This window comes from Dreissena polymorpha, chromosome 12 (genome assembly GCF_020536995.1).
Source record: "Dreissena polymorpha isolate Duluth1 chromosome 12, UMN_Dpol_1.0, whole genome shotgun sequence".
In the NCBI taxonomy this organism is placed as follows: domain Eukaryota; kingdom Metazoa; phylum Mollusca; class Bivalvia; order Myida; family Dreissenidae; genus Dreissena; species Dreissena polymorpha.
In genome coordinates this window covers 71,027,191-71,050,190 of record NC_068366.1, presented here as the reverse complement: position 1 = coordinate 71,050,190, position 23,000 = coordinate 71,027,191, and the positions used below count along the sequence as shown (strand labels likewise).

Genomic DNA, 23,000 nt, shown 5'->3' with positions numbered 1-23,000 from the left:
TAAAAACACACTAATTCCCCAATTAATGTCAAAACATCCCTATTTTTCCCAATCCAAAGAGACCCAGTGCCGCGTTCCCAAAATGGTGAAAAAAATACACTGACTTGTACTATTTAAGGACTAGGAGTCTGAAGTTACAGAAGTATATATCAAAATAAGAGCTATCTCCATAGGATGACATATTCCCCCAAAAAATGCTTTGATATGTATTAAAGACAGCTAAATAACAGAACAAATTTTCGAAACCTAAGTGCCGACCCTAACTTCAAGGTCATTGCCACAGGGGTCAAGATTTGTGTGCGTCTGGAAAGGTCTTTTCCATATACACATGCATACAATAAAAGTTATGAGCATTTTTCGAAACCTAAACGCAGATTTCGAAAACTAAACGCGAACCCTAAGTTCAAGATTAAGGTGAAAGGGGTCAAAATGTGTGTGTGTATGGAAAGGCCTTGTCCATATACACATGCATACCAAATATAGAGGTTACATCTAAAGCAACATAGAAGGAGCATTTTTCGAAACCTAAACGCAGATTTGGAAACCTAAACGCCGACCCCAAGTTCAAAGTCAAGGTGAAAGGGGTCAAAATTTGTATGCGTATGGAAAGGCCTTGTCCATATACACATGCATACTAAATATGAAGGTTAAAGCTGAAGCAACATTGAAGTTATGAGCATTTTTGAAACCTATATGCAGATTTCGAAACCTACACAAGGACCCTAAATTCAAGGTCAAAGGGGTAACAAGAGACAAAATTGTCACAAAACCAGGTTTTTCATTTGAAAAAAAAAGTCAGATAAAGGAAAACAACTCAAACTGAACTGAATATGTGTTTATAATTAACCACCTTTGTTTCAAAATAAATCTATTTTTAGTCGTGGCGACCTTGACCTTGGAGATATTGATGTAATTCTTTTGTGCAACACACCGTCCAATGATGGGTAACAAATGTGCCAGATGATTTTAAAATCTCACAATGATTGACATAGTTATGGCCCGGACAAGCTCATTTATGCACAATTTTGACCTTTGAACTCAAAGTGTGACCTTGACCTTGGAGATATTAACGTAATTCTTTTTAGCATAACACCGTCTAATGATGGTGAACAAATATGCCAAATGATTTTAAAATCTTACAATGAACGACAAAGCTTGTACCGCCCGCCCATCGACATTCGCCAATCTACTAACCAGATTTTTCTTTCGGAAAACCTGGATAAATATGTGTGTGGGTATGGAAAGGCCTTGCCCATATACACATGGATAACAAATATGAAGGTTACATCTGAAGCGACATGGAAGTTATGAGCATTTTTCAAAAAGTGTGAGGGACTGACAGTGCGATCACTATATGCCCACCTTCGGGGGCATAAAAATCTACAACATGCTATTTGTTTACTTATCCATTTTGTGGGGTACTATACATATTTTAGTTATTGATAATCTTTTCAAAACAAAAAGCAAACATGAAGAAACAAACCCTTTTTGTGTCTGGATGGATTTTGCCGACAAACACGGAATATGTATCATACACTCTAACTGAAGAAGCCATCCTTGCATGACCTGCAAATAGCAATACAACATAATTTTTAACAAGAGGGTCATGATGGCCCTGTATCGCTCCACTGTTTATTTTTATGCGAAAAAAATGTGCAATGCGCATGGGTTGAAATGTTCTCAAGCATGTGACTTTCTCTTTCTATCCCTTGTCCCTCTGGGCGCTTAAAGTTGGAAGGGTGAGCATTTTCATATATGGAAAATGTTACTACGGTGTTAACTAAACAGACTAAAAAGCCCAGGAATTGTCACACAGGTTTTTTGCTTATAACATAGGATCATTTATCTCTCAAAAAGACATTGTCATTCTTTCTATTTCACATATTTTTAAATGCTGAAGATCAAATCTACGCATTTGATTTGATACAGATTCACAAGACCCATAGGAATCAAAATGCCTTAACCCTTTACCAAACGACACATTTTGGAGTGTCCCAATTTGAAAGAGGTTGCAGATGACAATTAAATTGGATTATTGCATAAACTCTATCTATAATGCCCTCTGGCGGGGTGCAGAAACTTGGCAAAAGGAGGACTTAACCTGGAGAAATCGTGTATTAACAATGCGATTCACGTGCCGTTCAAGCCCTGTTATGTGTTTTTCATATCCATAATCTGGTCCACGGGCAGTTACTTCCCTTCTCCAGCCTTCGACGACTTTCCAAGCATAAATGGGGAACTGAATAAGCATCCGTTTCCTCATGCATGCAGGGATAATGACTATTTCAATCCACTTTTCAAGTTATACCATCTGCACTCTCTTGACAACAGCTTTATTTTATTGGCAATGTCAATGAAATTAAGGTTATTTACTCAACACTTTCAAAAGACTATGCTGTAAATGTAAGTGTTTATGTACCTTCAATGTTCCTGCTCTAAATTCCAAAATAATTCCTCGTTTCTTACTTTGCGCAGCTGCATTTCAACTTTGCATTAATCCACTGTTTAAACACATTTTAAATCGAAAACTGCCTATCCAAAGGTAAAGCCTCGTCATTTCGGATGATGACCGAGTGAGGCATATGTAAAACACAACCTTGAACTGTATTGAAATAATTATTTTGTCCATGTCAAATTAACAAAGTGTTTTGTTTTCAATGTTATTTAAAATTATTTTGGTATGTGTGATTTGTTTATGCAATAATAGCGAAAATACACATTTTCTTGGACATGATCATCTGCAGGCGCTCTCAAAATCTGTTCCTACCCTCTTGCTGCGCACTTGGGCAGGAACGGAATTTTCGAGCGCCCGCAGATGATCATGCCCTCGAAAACGTGTATTATCCCTATGACGGAATTTGAAGGAAATGATCAGGTAGGGTAGAAACAATTGTGATAAAAGGAGTAATTGCTCAGCTACAAACCCGTAAAATCCTGTTAGTGTTTGGTAAAGGGTTAATAATCTCTGGTTCCTTCTTAGAGCCTTTCACACATAACAAATGCAATAGTAGCATCTTTCTTTGTAAAGAATCATCTCAAAATATTATTAACAACCCACACATCCCTAAGACCAACAGGCCTGAGAATATTATGATAATCTAAAGATTATTTCTTTATATTTATACAAACATGTATTTAAGAAAGTAATACATTTATTTGACTTCTAAGATCAATTCATAACTTATATTAAGAAAATTATAAAATGGTCAGAAATATATATGGATCGTTGAGCAATTGACAATCATATCCACAATTCATGAGTCACGATTCACAACTGGAACAATGAATCATTAGTAATTAAAAAGCAGCCTATACGATAGTTAAGAACATTGCACTTCATTAATTTCAACATCTTCTCTTGGATACAAAGTTTGAGTTTACCATGCAGTATCATATATTGACTTTTATTGAAATAATTATGTTCATGGAAGTTGTGTTTTTAAAATCAATAAGATATTATTAAACTGGTTTAAACACTTCAAAAAAAGACATGAAATTAACATGTCATCCGAAATATTTCTTTATTTTTTATCCGGATGTATGGTCACTTTCGACATATTTAAATAAAACCCGACTTTTTTCAGTTTATAAGAAAAACATGCATAACACATGTTCTTACTTCAATTCCTTTGTAAGCAGTCACCATCTGATCTTAAATGGCACTAAATGGCCGCAGTAATATCCCCCCCACCCTCCCCGGTAAAAATCAATCAGTTTTGTGACCCCCGGGGCAGGGTCAAATTTGAGCCCAGGGGAAAAATTTAAACGAATTTGGTAGAGGACTACAGTATTTAGATGTCACTACATACCAAATTTAGTAGCCCTAGGCTCTATAATTATGAACAAGAAGATTTTTAAAGTTTGCACAAAATAGGCCTTATTTAAGCATATGTTCATTTTTGTGACCCCTGGGGCAGGGTCAAATTTGTCCCCAGGGGCATAATTTGAACAAACTAACTAGAGACTTATTAGATGTCACTACATACCGAATTTGGTAGAAATAGGCCCAATGGTTATGGACATGAGGATTTTTAAAGTTTGCACAAAATAGGCCCAATATAAGTATATGTTCAATTTTGTGACCCCTGGGGAACGGTCAAATTTGATCCCAAGGGCTTAATTTGAACAAACTTGGTAGAGGACTATTAGATGTCACTACATACCAAATTCGATAGCCCTATGCCATACAGATATGGACAAGTAGTTTTTAAAGTTTGCACAAAATAGGCCTTATTTAAGCATAATATTCAATTTTGTGACGCCCAAGGCAGGGTGAAATTTGACCCCAAGGGCTTAATTTGAAGAATCTTGGTAGAGGACTATAAGATGTCACTACATACCAAATTTGGTAGCCCTAGGCCTAATGGTTATGGACAATAAGATTTTTAAAGTTTTCACAAATTAACCTTATACAAGCAAATTTTCAATTTTGTGACCCCCGGGACAGGGTCAAATTTGACCCCAGGGGCCTAATTTGAACAAATTTGAAAGAGGTTCACTCCAGGAACATTCCTGAGAAATTTCATCACAATTGGACAAGTAGTTTAGGAGCAGAAGATGTTTAAAGAAAAAGTTAACGCACGCACGCATGACGGACACAGGACCATGACATAAGCCCCGCTGGCCTCTGGCCAGTGGAGCTAAAAACCCATAAAGCACAAAAGCAGAGTCCTGTTCCTTATTGCTTTCTCACCCCTACATGTCAGGACTGGTAAACACAAAAGAGACAAAAACTGTTGAAAATTGTCATATTTTTTGTTCCAGAATTAAAGGAGCCTTTGCATGTTCTGGTAAATTTTCTAAATTTAAATAAATTGTTTCAGATTTACAAATTTTCATGTAGTTATAATATTTGTGAGGAAACAGTAATACTTAACATTTACCATGCTCTAAAATATCCATGTATGCATCTTTTTACGATTTAAAAACCTGAAAATTATAAAGCTTTGCAACGCGAAACAATTTAATAATTTTGAGAGTTCTGTCACTATGTTGTTGTTGTTATATTTTGTAATACTACAAGAATTGGTATGTAAAGTATAAAATACATTACTCATTGTATGAGCATGGACGGCTGAGTAGTCTAAGCGATAGACTTTTACCCCGGGAGTCAGTGGTTCGAGCTTTACTGGAGCTTTATAGGTCAAATGTTTTCATTTATCAATATAACAAACTTCAATACATGCCAAAATCTGTGAAAAGGTCCCTTTAAATGGCAAATGGAAAGACTGTGTTTATATAACCAAAATAGCAATTGTATTGCCTCATGAAAATTGGTAACAAAGAGTCAAATGAAGTTAATGACCTATAAATACTGATGCAGTTTTTAACAATCATACATTTGCTTCTTTATTAGTGATTCTTTTATTATTTTGCATCTAAAATATTTTTTTAGCAATAATGATTATTTTCACCTTTTGAGGTATTATTCATTAATACTGGTATCTATATTTTACTACATAAAACATGTGCATGTATCTAAGGTGATAGTTCTTCGGGTAGATTACAATATATTATGTAAGCTCAGGTACACCTACAACACTTAAAATCAGGTCAGTGCTGGATAATTGCTTATCGATGGGAGATAATTGTTTATCAATGGGTATCTGACACTTGGGAATTGAATGGTCAGGTCCATGATTAAGTACAATTTCAGGTACTCTTAAACTTTAAGTATTTTTACAGAACTGTTCATCAGGTTAACCGAGGATTCAGGTTAACCGAGGATCAGCTAAACCTGAGGGTTCAGGTTAACCTGAGAGTTCAGGTAGGGGGTTAATTATATAAACCTGAAGTTATATGGAAAAAGGAGGGTTTTTGTTGTTTTGCAGCTTTTAGAATGTACCTAAACTTAACATATTTCTGACGTGTTGTATATATTTTAAATGTCTAATGTTTGACATCTGTTGGAAATGCTGTAATAAAATGTGTGCATATTATGTAAATAAACTGTAGTTGTAGAAACAAATGAATTTAATTTCTACTAGCTCGGCTAGTGTACAAGTTACATGAAAATTTGTCATAATGGACTGGTGGCAGCATCGGTAAATAAGACCCGGGTTCTTGACTAAATTAAAATTTAGTTAAGATAATTTGTGCAAGGTTTAACTTTGATTGCTACCGTCAAAGTTTAAATTTTGCGACAATACTTGCATATGAGGTAAATTTCAGCAAACAGTGACTAGCACTAAAAAATTTCAATAAACGTTGAACAGCTTCAGCAAGGTGCCTGTACCAAGTGACTTTTTCGGCCATGTGTGGGACAATCGGATGTCAACAAACCATCGCTTCAGGTAGGTTTCTGTACTACATGAGATGTTCTTGTAGTGATGTGGACTAGAACTATGAAAATTGTTCTTCTATGTCTTACATATGATACATAATGATGATTTGCAGTTTGATATTTTATACCATAGCCAGCTCCAGCTAGGCCTAAATTGAAGGGGGCCCTGCCCTGCCCTTCTGAATCTCCTCCCTGCCCTCCCAGGCTTTTTCCGCTCCATTTTGGGAATACGCCACACTGGAATTTTGGGAATTTCGCGTCGTGAAAACCCCCATTTTGGAAAAAAAACTATTCGCAAAATTGGCTCAATTGGGAAAAATTATCGCATGTAAATAGTGTTTCTTATACACTTGAACACCGTTATTTTTGAAGTCGTCGGGACCGTTAAAAAAACTTCGGATTAACGATAATTCGAAATAAACATTTGACAGACGACTTCTGAGGATTCCGTAATAATAAAACGTTGTGGAATTTGCATGGTTCAGTTAAACGCTACTATTAATAATTGTTAACTTAAAAAAAGTAAACTAGTCAGATTGCAATAGATTTCTACTTGTAACAAACGAAAGAATAAACCGATTCTTGTTTTTCTTTTTATGCTTTCTCTAAGTACAGAACATATTAGATATAATGAATATGCGCTAATTATTATATAAAATATAACGAATAGCAAATTTTATCAGACCATATAAAATAACGAATAGCACAAATTGTCATACATGTAAATACAGATGAATACATTTTCGGAAATGAATTAACGGATTAAAGAACCGTAACAAACGGTAAAAGAAAGTAACAAACGGGGGAATAAAACGATTCTTTTTCTTGTTTTTATTTTTCTCTATTTACAGAACAAATAAAATAAAACAAATAGCACAAATTATCAGACATACATACATATGAATACATTTTCGGAAATGAATTAACCTTTTTTTAATAATACGCGATGTCTCTCTGAACACCGGCGTTCGCGCAGACGACAAAGGTGTAATTATCGGCTTTTGACGCACCACTACAAAGGTGTGAAATTACGCACAGTATTTTGCAGTTTTGACTTCGGATTAAAGATTTATAATTAGGTGCGAATTATAGTGTTGGAACCGACAGAATCACTTCGAATTAACGATTTCTTCGGTTTAACGAAGTTCGGATTAACAATGAAATTTTACATTAAACAAAGAACAACCAAAATTGGGACCGGAAAAATACTTCGAAATAACGGTGACTTCGGATTATCGGTGTTCGAAATAACGGTGTTGAAGTGTATTTCAAAGAAGCCGTTAACTGGTAAATAACGACTTTTTTGATAACTTATTATTAAAATTTTACAAAGTATTATGAACATGTGAGATAACTGCAGGTTTTTAAATCTGAATTTGGGGAAAAGGCCTGGCCTTTTTTTAGGTGAAAAAAATCGTGCAAAGCGCCGGATTTTGAGGAAAATAAGGAAAGTCTTAAATAATAATAACATATTTTACAGTCTTTAAAACAAATTCAAGGCAACAGATTCTTAAATTATGCAACACTTTCTATTTTCTACACCGGATCAGGTTAACTTATATATTTAAAGGTAAAAAAAAAAAAAAAAAAATTATTTTTTTTTGTTTTTTTTTTGGAATTGGGAATGTTTTTTTTCAATTGGGAAAAAAACTACCAGATTTGCATTGGAAATGGGGCCGAATTTCGGACCCGTGGCATGGGGCGGAAAAAGCCTGCCTCCCTAGGGCCCCCCCCCTGCCCTTTAAAAAAAATAACATTTTTTTTTGTTTGTTTTACATATAATTAATAAATCTCTTATTACATTGTATTGAATTTATTTCTCAATGTAGACATTATATTTGAATGGTTAAATAATGGTTTAATAATAATGGGAATAATATATTCTAACAAGAGCTGTAACCATAGGATGACATATTATGCCCCCTATAAACGCTTTGATAGAAGTTATGAGCATTTTTCGAAACCTTAACGCAGAATTCGAAACCTAAACGTGGACCCTAAGTTCAAGGTCAAAGGGGTCAACATTTGTGTTGCGGATGGAAAGGCCTTGCCCATATACACATGCATACCAAATATGTAGGTTATATCTCAAGGGATATAAAAGTTATGAGCATTTTTCGAAACCTAAATGCAGATTTCGAAACCTAAACGCGGACCCTAAGTTCAACGTCAAAGTCACAGGGGTCAAACTTTTTATGCATAAAGAAAGGCCTTGTCCATATACACGTGCATACCACATATGAAGGTTATATCTCAAGGGACATAGAAGTAATGAGCATTTTTGGAAACCTAAACACAGATTTCGAAACCTAAATGCGGACCCTTAAAATTCAACATCAAGGTCACAGGGGTCAAAATTTGTGTGCGTATGGAAAGGCCTTGTCAATATACACATGCATACCAAATATGAAGGTTACATCTTAAGGGACATAGAAGTTATGAGCATTTTTCGAAACTTAAACGCAAAGTGTGACAGAAAGACGGACCGACAGACAGAAGGACAGACAGACAGCCCGATTACTATATGCCCTCCTTCGGGGGCATAACAATTATTAATAACATATAAATTAACATGCTACAGGAAGCATTCCAGAAACGCCCGCACGCTTGAAAGTGCCCTTTTGACAAAATACTGCGCGTCGAAAGTGCTCTTTTGACAAAACAAGAGATGTGTTCATCAGAAACACAATGCCCCCTATTGCCCCGCTTTGAAAAAAATAAATATATATATATTTATTTTTTTATCTTTGACCTTGTGCAGCTTCATGAAAACGCCGCTTTGAAAAAATTAAAAATTGACCTTTGACCTTGAAGGATGACCTTGACCTTGAACTTCCACCACTCAAAATGTGCAGCTTCATGAGAACGCGGCTTTGATTTTATTTTTTTATACCTTTGACCTTGAAGGATTACCTTGACCTCCCACCACTCAAAATGTGCAGCTTCATGAGATACACATGCATGCCAAATATCAAGTTGCTATCTTCAATATTTAAAAAGTTATGGCCAATGTTAAAGTTTTCGGACGGACAGATGCCATATATTTGACAGAGCTCCAGATAAGTCCGTTACGTATTTATTTTAAAATCTTGTCGTACCATTCAGAATTACAAATCAAGTTACCAATATTATTTTTACATCGGTTCGTATCGATTTTTTTTTTTTAGTTCTTTTCGCGTATTTAAGATCTTTTCGGTGCTTATATAGAATGGTTATCAGGTTTGTTTAACAAATCGCATTTTTTCCAATAAAAGCGGCGTGTACAGTCTGTCAAAAAACAATGGCGTCGCCCAGAGAGCGTCCTAAAAAACTGCAAGGCATGCAAAAACACGCTTTAAACATATTGTACGCAAAGTGAGCCGAAGTTGAATGTTATAGAAAACATCTTATACGATGTTGAATGTTCAGTTGCCGACACAGTCGGAAAAGCTAAAAAACGCGACACGACAGGTCCAAACTTAAACAAACAAAAAACATTGAACGAGTGGAAGGGAAAATTCCCGTGGCTAACTGTTGAAAAGATTAAAGGGAAGACCCGTTTTAATTGTGAAATATGTAAAAATTCATTGAAGGCATGCAATCTAAGCACAGTTTGGGCATATGAAGGTATTTGAAAAATAAAATTGTATAATACTGAATAGACACTGCTGAACTCATATAAATAAAGTTGCTAGTATTTATATTTTTTGCTTGAAATAACCATTATTATTTATTTTAGGTCATTTACAAAAGTTAAGAATTATTTTCCAAAACTTAGTAGTAACGTTAACAATACAATTTCAGAGTTAAGAATTCTTTTTGAAAATCTGGTAGTTACTTTAAGAATTTCACAAAACCTTATCTGGAGCTCTGTTTGACATCGACCTTGAAGGATGACCTTGACCTTCACCTTTCACCACTCAAAATGTTCAGCTCCATAAGATACACATGCATGCCATATATCAAGTTGCTATCTTCAATAGTGCAAAAGTTATGGCCAATGTTAAAGTTTTTGGATGGACAGACAGGCGCAATATATTAGACATTTGTCCTTGAAGGATGACCTTGACCTTCACCTTTCACCACTCAAAATGTGCAGCTCCGTGAGATGAACATGCATGCCAAATATCAAGTTGCTATCTTCAATATTGAAAAAGTTATGGCCAATGTTAAAGTTTTCGGACGGACGGACAGACTGACATTCACACATTCTGACATACTGACACACTGACGGACAGTTCAACTGCTATATGCCACCCTACCGGGGGCATAAAAAAACCTGCCCTTTTCAAATCCTAGCTGGAGCAAATAAATGATTTCCTATATTGACAACTGTATGTTACGTTGTGATACATGATATATGCTTCCTTATCATTAAATAACAGCAGCTGTCCCCATAGAATGACATATGCCCCCGAAAAACGATTTGATAAAAGTTATGAGCATTTTTCCAAACCTAAACGCATATTTCAAAACCTAACTACGTACCTTAAGCTCAACGTCAAGGTCAAAGGGGTCAAAATGTGTGTGGGTATGGAAAGACCTTGTCCATATACACATGCTTACCAAATATGAAGGTTACATCTAAGTTCAAGGTCAAAGGGGAAAAATTTGTGTGCGTTTGGAAAGGCCTTGTCCATATACACATGTCTTAAAATGTAAAAGGAGGACCGTGCAGGGGTCTCACTAGGATTTTTACCCTACATGTGTAAACCCTTTGCATGCTGGGAAATTTGTCGTCTGCTAAAATGTCTTCTGCTGAATTTCTAAAATTAGCATTTTCTTCGATTTTTTTCAAAGAACACTATCAGAATAGCAAACAGTTTGGATCCTGATGAGACGCAACGTTCTGTGGCGTCTCATCTGGATCCAAACTGTTTGCAAAGGCCTTCAAAATCCGGTTCCAGCACTGAAAGGGTTAAAACAGGAGTCCCAGGACTCCTTGCCTGGAAAAAGTAGGAGTCCTAAAGGTAAAAGTAGGAGTCCAAAAATTAGGAGTCCCTTTGAATATTGCACATGACTTCTAATTTTCAGACAAAAAATCTAATAAAAAGAGAATAAATATACAATAAATACATTATATAATTGTTTGTTTCATTATTAAAAACCCATATTGCACTATTCCTTACTTGAATATCAAGTTTTAAATCTTAACTTGTTTAATACCCCTCATTACACCTTTCCCAACATAATTAATCCAAAACAACTCACATTTGGCTGTTTGGGGGAAACATTAACAAAGATAAACAAACACACTTAAGTGTTAATGTTGAGTTATTGGTGTATTTAAATGAGCTTAATTTATATATGTATGTAATAACTGATAAGCCTCATTACTGCTGATATAATTTCTTTGATAGAGGCTGAAATGGATGGTCGAGTTTAACATGCTCCATTTAAATTATCATAAAACATAAGTAAATAAAACCTTCATTTCTTATTTATCATTTATTGTAGATTATGATGGTACTTTTTACATTTTGATTGTTTTTACCTGAACATGTTATAAACTTAAAATTGTGATTAAGCTAGTAATGATCAGTATCATTTTACTTCCTTGTATATTTTAAGCAATTTACAATTGAATCAAATGTTTATTTTGTTACAACTATTTGTGTTTTTTTTGTTTTTTTTTAGAATCTCATTTAACAGCAGTGATTCCAAATCTGACCAGTAACTGAGCCCCATATTTATTGCCAGTGCTAGTTAAATATTTATTTCAGCAGAGATTAGATTACCTCTTCCCATTTTCTCATTCTTGAGTGTTGTTTTAATGGGCCATTTAACTTTGCAGAAGCATAGTTAAATATCACTAGGAACAAGGCAATTAATCAAGGTTTCATCTATGAACAAAGACACAAAGCAATGTTTGATTGAGTAATACCCAGTTATGCAAAAAGATGTGTCCTAGGGACTCTCAATTGGTTTGAGATAAGCGTCATTTGTAAATTTTATGAGTACAAATATGCTTAATTAAGCATTTCCAAGAGCCCTGCCAGATGGCATATTGATTGTAATGCCATGGCCTATAAGAAATACATTAAAATTGAGAATAAAAGTTATTTCAACATTATATTTACTATGGTCAACAAGAGATGTGTTTGTCAGAAACACAATGCCCCCTACTGCGCCGCTTAGATTTATTAATTGTTTTTTATCATTTGGCAGGTACAGATAATTATCTCCCTTTGAAGCTTACTACTTCCCTTGATTTTTTTTACATTTGACCTTGAAGGATGACCTTGACCTTTCACCACGCAAGATGTGCAGCTCCATGAGATACACATGCATGCCAGATATGCTATCTGAAGGGACATAGAAGTTACGAGCATTTTTCGAAACCTTAATGCAGAAACCTAAACGCAAAGTGTGACGAAAAGACGGACGGACAGACAGACGGTCCGATCACTATATGCCCTCTTTCGGGGGCATAAAAACATGTAGAGCTGGATGGGAGATGAAATAGAGCTGGATGGGAGATGAAATTATGTTGAGACTTGTTAAAAAAATCTTTTTGCCTTTTAAAATCTTCAATCAAGAATTTTAGGTTCTATTTTGGAAAAATATAATCTTTTTTCCAATAGGGAATGGGTCCCTTTACCACCCCAAAATTTGAAAGAACAACAACTGGGTAGGATCTACATAATTTTGATTTAAGACTACCCTGTTGGAGTTAAGAGTAAACTTTCCTGCGAGAAGATAAGCTTTTAGTTCTGCTCTCTTGATATGTTGCCGTCCTCTAGCAGATATGGTGTAATCCTAGCGACTAGCCTGTCGGCATCATTAGCGTTACCGATCGTAAAAACGCATTTGGTGATTACAATTTCTCTTTGGCGATCAAAAATGAGATTTTCATTAAATTTGCGATTAAAAAAATGGAACTTCTGATGTTAAAATTCACTCTATAAAGTCCTGTTTTCAGGCCGTATAAATCGCCAGAATCTTCAACATGAAAACAAACTTTGACGATCAAAAATGAGATTTTTATAAAATTGGCGATTGAAAAAAGGGAACTTCTGATGTTAAAATTCAGTCGTCGAAATTCGCACTAGTCCGACATCAAAAAACTAGTTTTTTTTAATTCAGGCTTGTAGGAAATCCAATATTACAAGCCCAACGTGCTTGTACAATTCATTTAACAAAACGAGTTCGAATTTCATTTTCAATATTTGTAAACAAAGTTTTGAGCCGCTTAAATCAACAGCTGCTTATGTTTTAACACACTGCGCAAACGTGCTGGGCAATCAGCCGATAATTGGATTACTGCGCATAAAGCGCATGGTTTTGTGGTTCCCGGATTATTATTATGTAAAATAAATCTTTTGCATTTCGTTCGGGACACAGAGAGTAATGGCCAAACAGTTGTCATTGAAGTATGTCGTTGAGGAATGCGAATCTGAGGTAAGTGTGATTGACGCATTTGTCAACTGGCTTTTTGTAGAATAACCTGGCACTTAATTGCTTATATATTTTCTGGTGGTTCAGGTTTGCTCTCTCTTTCACATGGATATATGGGATACATTTCTGCTAATTTTTTACCTAAACTTAATGTATATATTTATAATTGTGATTAAATTGAAATCCGTGTGTGAAATTAATTTCTTCTTATTTCAGGATCCGAAAGAGGCTGGCTCAGATGAAGAGGAAGCTGACTTGGATGAGGATGAAATTAATAAGAGAGTTGTATTGTGTTCTAAAGATTGAATAAAATAAACATAACATAAAACATCCAAAGAAGCATTCATTTATTATAAATGAATGCTTCTTTGGATGTTTTATGTTATGTTTATCTGCATTTTTAACAAAAATGTTTGGGCTAGTAAAATCTGACTCGGGTTAGTTCAAATTCCCATATTACTAGCCCCACTTGCTTGTAGATTTACATCTAAATTTCAATGACTGAAAATTCATTCTATAAAGTCCTGTTTTCAGGCCATATAAATCGCCAGAATCTTCAACATGAAAACAAACTTACATCTGTTGTGTACATACATGTATTGACTATTGTGCATTGGCTAGTACTTGTTATAATCCAGGTATGTGTATTTACCTGTTATAATCACAGAGCTCCAGATAAGGATTTGTGAAATTAGTAATGGTACTGCCACTGACAGAAAGAAAAGGAGTAACACTTAAAATCAATTAGTACCTGTACTACCATATCCAAAAATACAGGTAGTACTGTACTACCCGTGTTCTTGGATATTGAAGGGTGTATAACTGACTTTACAGAAACATTTGCAGCAATTATAACAAGGGCTGTTTGTAAAACATGCATGCCCCCCATATGGGCTCTCCGTTGTAGTCAGAGCTATCTTGTGAATATGTTTTTTGTCACTGTGACCTTGACCTTTGACCTAGTGACCTGAAAATCAATAGGGGTCATCTGCCATTCATGATCAATGTACCAATGAAGTTTCATGATCCTAGCCATAAGCATTCTTGAGTTATCATCCGGACACCATTTTACTATTTCGGGTCACCGTGACCTTGACCTTTGACCTAGTGACCTGAAAATCAATAGGGTCATCTGCGAGTCATGATCATTCTACCTATCAAGATTCATGATCCTAGGAATAAGCGTTCTTCAGTTATCATCCGGAAACCATTTTACTATTTTGGGTCATCATGACCTTGACCTTTGACCTAGTGACCTGGAAATCAATAGGGGTCATCTGCGAGTTATGATCAATCTACCTATCAAGTTTCATGATCCTAGGCTTAAGAGTTCTTGAGTTATCATCCGGAAACCATTTTACTATTTCGGGTCACTGTGACCTTGACCTTTGACCTAGTGACCTCAAAATCAATAGGGGTCATCTGCGAGTCCTGATCAATCTACCTATCAAGTTTCATGATCCTAGGCCTAAGCGTTCTTGAGTTATCATCCACAAACCATTTTACTATTTCGGGTCACTGTGACCTTGACCTTTGACCTAGTGACCTGAAAATCAATAGAGGTCATCTGCGAGTCATGATCAATCTACCTATCAAGTTTCATGATCCTAGGCCTAAGCGTTCTTGAGTTATCATCCGGAAACCATTTTACTATTTCGGGTCACCGTGACCTTGACCTTTGACCTTGTGACCTCAAAATCAATAGGGGTCATCTGCGAGTCATGATCAATGTACCTATGAAGTTTCATGATCCTAGGCCCAAGCGTTCTTGAGTTATCATCTGACAACCACCTGGTGGACGGACCGACAGACCGACCGACATGAGCAAAGCAATATACCCCCTCTTCTTCGCAGGGGAGCATAATAAATATATGTAGCTTCTTAAACAGTTACGGTATTAGGTTTTCCATTCTGAATAATGATGCAAATACAACTACAAATTTAAACTCATGACTAATACTATTTCTTCATTTTTCTTGGCAAGAAAACACAAGCCAACTAGTAAGCTAAGTAAATGAACACTTATTTCACTGTCTCATCCGTTTCCCATCGTGTTTTCTAACGTTTTAAGCCCCCGATGCAATCAAATCGTTTAATATCGGGGGCAACAATGTCTTTTTCTGGGTTTACAGATTTAATGTCAGGATGGTTAGACGACACCGTATGTAGTCATTATGTGACAACAAAGAGTTGTTTTGAACCGCTTTCAGTTAAGCCGGCATTCCATTGCGCGCAGACATAGTTTTTGACGGATTTACAAGTTACAGGAAATAGCGCGACAGAATAGACAATAATATATGAACCCAGTCTACAACTTTTCAGTTATTTAAATTAACGAAAAGCGCCGTTAGGTTAGAGACCAACAAATCATTCTGCGCTGGCGCAGGCGTAATGGTACGCATTTTCATAAATGCGTAAAATGGATATTAAAGTCGTAATTGTACGTCCAGTTTATAAAAATAAATGCGTAAATCTTCAAGAAAAAGGCGTACTTACGGCGGTACTGCCTTTATCTGGAGCTCTGAATCATTGGTTGAATTTGTTGATAATAAAATAAATACTAAACCATGTATTAAATTTTGAAACATGCAGGGCATCTAAGTATCTACGACAATCGTCCATGAGCAGTCCCCAACAATGTCATAAGTTGCAATATATACACCACAGACTTCAGTTTTATATAGTTCTGGCTACCATAACTTAAAATGTCGCTTTTAATGATTTTTGACTGTCGCGAATATAGTTATGGACCAACCTCGTTAGGAAAGTCAACCAGAAATTCCCGAAAAGTTGACAATAAACAAAGACCGGTCCAAAACAGCTTTTAAATGCAGTTATTGGCCCAAATCAACCACTTGATCGGAAAGATTGACATTTTTCAGATTTAACTGATATATTCTTTCACAAAATACTATCTTAAACATTTAAAATCAATCTATTCTGCTCTTACATATCGAGAAAAACAGTGATGTGACAGACTTTTTTGAAATGCGAATCTCCCGAGATTTCAAGGTCATGTGACGTTATTTTTCTATTTTTAGTAGCATACCAGTGCTCCAGCTAGGCCTAAATCGAAGGGCGCCGCGCCCTGCCCTCCCGAACCTCCGCCCTGCCCCTCCGAACCTCTGCCCTGCCCCCCCCCCCCTCAAAAAAAAAAATATATATATTTTTTTTTACATATGATAATTCATAAATCTCTTATTACATTGTAATTAGTTTAATCTTCATTGTAGACATTATATTTGAATGGTTTTATAATAATGGGAATAATACAATTATTAATAACATATAAATTAACATGCAATAGGAAGCATTCCAGAAACACCCGCGCGCTCGAACGTGCCCTTTTGACAAAATACTGCGCGTCGAAAGTGCTCTTTTGGCAAAATACTGCGCGTCGAAAGTGCCCTTTTGACAAAAAAGCCCCCCCTGACCTTTTCAAATCCTAGCTGGAACACTGGCATATCATGTGCTCAAGTGTTTTCAAATTCAGAATGACATTTCGCGGTATTTTAGAATATTCTGGCTTGTTTTGTAGACAAATTGTAGTGTAAATACAAACTCAAGGTAAATATTATTTAAAACTACCTGATTCACACTGAAATCAGTCTTATAATCCACCAGACGTAAGTTGTTAATCACAAATAATAGATTTCAGAAAACGAAAGTAATGTTTACAATTTCACCATAAAATGTCAAGGTCTATCCGAAAGTATCCAAATGAAAACTCTTCATGTGACAAAGCGACAATGGCGTCAAAGTTGTGAATTTCAGACTGATGAGAGTTATTTTCATATATTGTAAGCTGCATTTGAAACATTTGAACCTTGAAATATTCCCCAATGCAGTAATTTATATTCATTCACCAATATATGTAGAAATGTATCCAGGAAAATGAGCTTTCTTTGATTTATAGCGTGAAATAAATATGTTACGACTCTGGTTGACTTTCGATACGGGGTTCGCTTCAGCGTACAGGTATGTCAATACTATAAACTGTACGCTGAAGTTTCTTTAGCTAGTTTTATAAAGTCGCTAACCACAAATTCTCAATCATACAGACACATGAACCAAAATGTAGTCAATTTATCAAAAATGATCACGAAAAGTCGACATATTTGCTCCATTATTTGACAACGCTATCTCATATAAAAAATGCTGATGCATGATTGTAGTTTACCCTTCCCCCAAGCGATTCACAAATAGCATACTCCTATTCTAGTCCATATTTTAAACGGACTCCCAGAGCCTTTGATAATTTTTGCTATGGCGGCTCTGGCAGTCCATATGCACCCCTTCATAAACATGGGTGCAGTTCAGCGCAGCGAATCCGTGCGCTTCACTAAACAGACGTCGTTCCAGACAAATTGAGGAAAATAATGAATAAACTTCATAAACATGTTAAATTTAATTGAATGGCAACCTTCGGATGTTATCCTTTGCATGCACCCTATAAAAACACGACGATGTTTCAACACACTTTTCTCGCTGACATGTTTATGTTTAAAGGGATCTTTTCACGCTTTGGTAAATTGACAAAATTGAAAAAAGTTGTTTCAGATTCGCAAATTTTCGTTTTAGTTATGATATTTGTGAGGAAACAGTAATACTGAACATTTACCATGGTCTAATATAGCCATTATATGCATCTTTTGACGATTTTAAAACCTAAAAATTATAAAGCGTTGCAAGGCGAAACGATTGAATAATTTGGAGAGTTCTGTTTTTGTCGTTAAATTTTGTGAAACTACGAAGATTGCTTATATAAGGTATAAAATACGTCAAAGATGTGTACTCGGCGGAATAGCTCAGTAGGCTAGAGCGTTTTTACTTCAGGACTCTGGCAGGACTCCAGGGGTCTCTAGTTCGAAACCTGGTCCGGGCAGTGTTTTGATTCCTTTTTTTAATTTTATTCTTGATTTTTTACTGGAGCTTTTACGATTCAATGTTTACATTTATCGATATAAAGGATTGAATTAATAAGTTGAAAAATGCCAAAATCTGTGAAAAGGCCCCTTTAAATTTGAAACAGTGTATTCTGTATCGTAAGTTCTTCTTGAATGCTCTGAGCTTTTATGAGTACATACATACAGCTCATACGTACCCGGAGGGTCAATAGCTGGGAGTTGGATTATTGCAACTATCTGTATTGAATACCACATCGTTATCAACTTTATAGGCTGGAGCACATAACCCGACGTGCTATATTGCTAATATTGATGTACTGCGACCTAACCAATATAGGGTCAATTTTCCAATATGGCGGATACAGCGTACAAAACAAAACCTAAGTCAATAAAATCAATAATTTCTTGCTTTATTGGTACCATTTAGATAAGTTTGTGGTTTAGATAGGTAAACTTTAATAAGTTCTTGCAGTTTCAGAGTTCCTTAACCCTTGCATTGTTGATAACATTTTGCACCCATGGACATCAGAGAGCGCATTGCAACTCTCAGCCTAAGCTGATAGTTGAATTATCGCAACTAACTCCTATTCAGTCTCTTGGGTGTTCGAATCATAAATTCTCCACTTTCCAATAGACCATAATGCCGTTGTAGACTGGTGACTTCCGGTTTCAACGTAATTCGGATATTCCGTTACTGCCGTTGTAAAAGCAATCTGTCAATCCATCGTTTTAGGTAAGAAAATCAATTATCATTTAAAATAATATTGGAAATAATCGTTGGATGTGTTTGATAAATATTTTTAATATGTAAAATATTGATTTTGATGTGTTGTTAGCCGTATGAATAACTTTTTTGAATACACAATAATCGATGTTTATGGTGGGTGGGGTAAAGTATCTTAATGTTGATTTATTGAATAATAGAACTGTGTGGAGAATTTAACCACTATAACCACTATAGCAATACGGCTGTAAAACACATAAATACGTATCTGATGATTTTTTTATTGCATTTAACATTCTTGATTATAATATATTGTATTGTAAACAACAGTTGACATATAGCTACTGGAAATAAAATGTAATTATTGTCACTGTGCAGCTGAACATGTTATTTCTATTTACTTAAGGACACTTGTGTAGTAAAATTATTAAATTAAATATTAAAATTCATATGACTAAACTATAATACTTCATTTTTATTTATATAATATATTGTCTATTTTAAGATATCGGATGCCACATGGACCATGGATGTGTGCAAACTACTATTACACCTAAAGAGATTCAACATATCAGACAGACATTCTCTTGCGCACCACAACATAGAACAACGAATTTACATTTACTTCGAAGAGATGCGTAGCCTAGAAAACATCTTTTGCTGGACATAATTTTATATGATGTGATATGCAAGCTTAGAATGACTGCGCCTTTCCTTCCAAAGCTTAGTTCGCGAGGCTGCTCATCATTTTTTGTTTGAGGTACTTGCTCATATTCTCTATTTGTTTGTATACACATGTTCATCTATATCATAAATTCATAATCATATATTTTTTAACAAATTCTATTTTAATATGTATGTGATCATGCAAATTATCTGTGCAACAAGCAAAACCATTTAAAACCAGACATAGTATTCAAGTCATTCAAATTGAAAATGAGTTATTTTGCTCAATATTTCATCAAATAATTTTATGGTTGTAACTATGTACATGAACTTTCAATTAAAAAAATGATTTACTTTGTTGTCAGTATTAATGTGGTGTGTGTTATGTGTATTTACTTATTAATATTATTGAAATGTTTTGCCTGCATATAATTAACTATCTATATTTTTTCTTTTCAGGGAGGAGATGAAAGTATCTGAAAGCAGACTTGAAGTGATTTCTTGATATAATATGAACAGTTTACAGAAATAGAAAATGTTAAAGTGACACATAATGTTCTTTTAACTATTTTTAACGGACCAGTCAACAAATCGAACAACATTTCATGTTTATTACTTGGTGCAGTGGTAATAAGATCTTGCAGGGCTCCCCCTTTTATGACTGAGGTTGTTGAGTATTTTCATTAAGCATCTTTAAGTATTTTCAGATATTCAGGTTTCATTTGAAATTTATTCATGTATTACCGGTAGTACAATTTAATATGTTTTTTTGGTATAGTAAACCCCAAATTAAAGGCATTTGTATGATAACTTGTTAAGTGTTAATTGATGCTTGATATGTCCCTGGTTCAGTTCAAAATAAATTATTTTGAACAATGCACACTGAATTCAGTATTCCAACATTTAGCATTTGGTTAATTTTATATATTATCAGTATAGAGGTATACATTCTAGAAATTTATAATAAGGTGTTCAGATTAATTGCTGGATTTAGTTTAAGTATACACTTGCCTTGGACATTTATAACTTTCAGGCACACGCAAAGTCTTGGTTAACAGGACCATCGTGCTATTCCTATTCGTCCATGACAATTAGGCATATTTGAAGGCTGCCAAAATGGAATCTGAAACACAACATTTGTGCATCATTCGTTGTTCTGAAATTTTAAACGAATAATGAAAATGTGTTATTTCCCCCCAACCTACATAATCTGACAAAAAGACATTTTGATACATACTGTATTCACCGAAGTTGATTATTTTCGTTATTGCGCAAGAAGAATAAATGTTTACGTTTAACCGGAAGTCACCAGTTGGTTATGCCGAAATGAGTTATGGGTTACTGGAATATAGCGAATGCGTGTCAATTGACAACGTGTTTATTAAACACTAATTTTACTTGCAATTATTTAACGGATCAACATTTTTTGCATAAAAGCACAGTTATCTTCAAATGCTTAAGTAAAATATAGCCAACCTACCAGCAATTTATGAAAACAAAGAAATGAAATGAAACTACACCTGCTGCAAGCTCACGTGTATGCGGGCCCCGTGTGAGCAACCTCCGCGCAGAGATTTGACGGGAAAGAGCATATCTGAATCAATAATCTCTTACACAGTGGGCTCCCTTATTCTAGGCTCCCTTATTCTAGAAGAGTTCATTGACAAAGGGAAGTAACTGCTGTGAGGAGTTTCTGAATCAAATTTTATAAATTGTATCATCTATACCAGGGGCGTAAGTAATGGGGAAGCGGTCGTCTCTCCAAGATTTCGGCGAGTCGTCGTTATAAAAATAAAACATAATATCCCCCAAATCGCCGCCCCAAAACCAGTATTTTTGTAATCACGCGCAGTCAGTGCAATGTGTCCCCTCTCCGTCTGCTCCGAGGTTGCCAATAGTGAGGTGTCAATATCCCTTAATGTTAGGTGTCATAAACAATTTAAGGGGCCCGGGTAAATGTAATTGCGTTAATTGTTTTATAGTTCTATTCCGTGATTGCACTGTCAGTATTTTGATTAAGGACAGGCTTTTCTTTTAGTTTTAATTGATTGCTTTAATTTAACGGTAGCTGCCACTTAAAACAATTTTGAGTAAACATACGCGTGAAAAACATTAATTTGATTGAAAATATTTTTTGTTCTCTAAGTATAACAGTTATTATTTGATTAGAAATCATTAAAACAATAGCATTTATGTACAGTAATGTTCAAAATGAGTATTCCTGATCAGCCTCGAAATTTTGTTTTTCCTAAGGGTACATTCGGGAGGAAAAAACACCCAGAACAGCGTTCATTCCAATCTAGTTGGTCTGATTTGTTCGCATGGCTCCACTACGATGAGGTATGTATAGTAGTTTTAAATTTTTATTTGCGACCGTTCTTACCTTTTATGAACCTGACGTCGATCTAAATACAAACGAAATTTAGAGAAAAAAACATACAAATAATACTTGTATTGTTGCTTAATAATGTTATTTTTTTAATTATTATCATTAATATTTAACACACAATTTATTACATTAACAATGTTATTCTTTTCAGAGCCGGGACCTTGCGTTCTGCCATCTCTGCATGGCCGCCAAGAAGATGGGCAAGATAAGCAACACGAATGTGGACGGCAGCTTCATCAGTGACGGCTTCTCCAACTGGAAACAGGGTCCCGTGAAGTTCCGGAAGACGGCAGTGATTGCCACAAGGAGGCGGTCGACCGACTGGTGACGCTTCCCGCCACTACGCGTGACGTGGGAGAGACGCTGTCAGCGGGGCACGCTAAGGAGAAGGCCGAGAACCGGAAGCAGCTGCTGCACATCCTACGCAGCATACGGTTCATCGCACGCCAGGGCATCGCGCTACGTGGGCATGAAGACGATGAAAGCGAGAGGTCCTTCTCCGCCATGAGACGCCTGAAGACGTACCGGACGTCTATGACACAGGAGAGACTCACCCACCTCATGACGCTTCACGTGCAAAGGTGTGCTACCGACGCAATGTACTTGTTAGATGTTGCCAATGAGTTTGTCAGTGTAAATAACTCACGATTAACC

At 35.6% G+C, this 23,000-nt stretch overlaps 1 protein-coding gene across 1 annotated transcript in view; it reads right to left on the bottom strand.

Moving 5' to 3' along the window:
• The window catches only part of LOC127853878 (dentin sialophosphoprotein-like), a 49,100-nt gene extending 27,588 nt beyond the window's left edge, over positions 1 to 21,512 (bottom strand). Inside the window, exons 1-2 of the mRNA XM_052388678.1 lie at positions 21,478 to 21,512; positions 1,484 to 1,566 (exon numbers count right to left, since the gene is read on the bottom strand). Of these exons, the coding sequence (XP_052244638.1) occupies positions 1,484 to 1,555 (72 nt within the window). The 5' untranslated portion in view covers positions 1,556 to 1,566; positions 21,478 to 21,512. The remainder of the gene's footprint in view (positions 1 to 1,483; positions 1,567 to 21,477) is intronic.
• Positions 21,513 to 23,000: the final 1,488 nt, after the last annotated feature.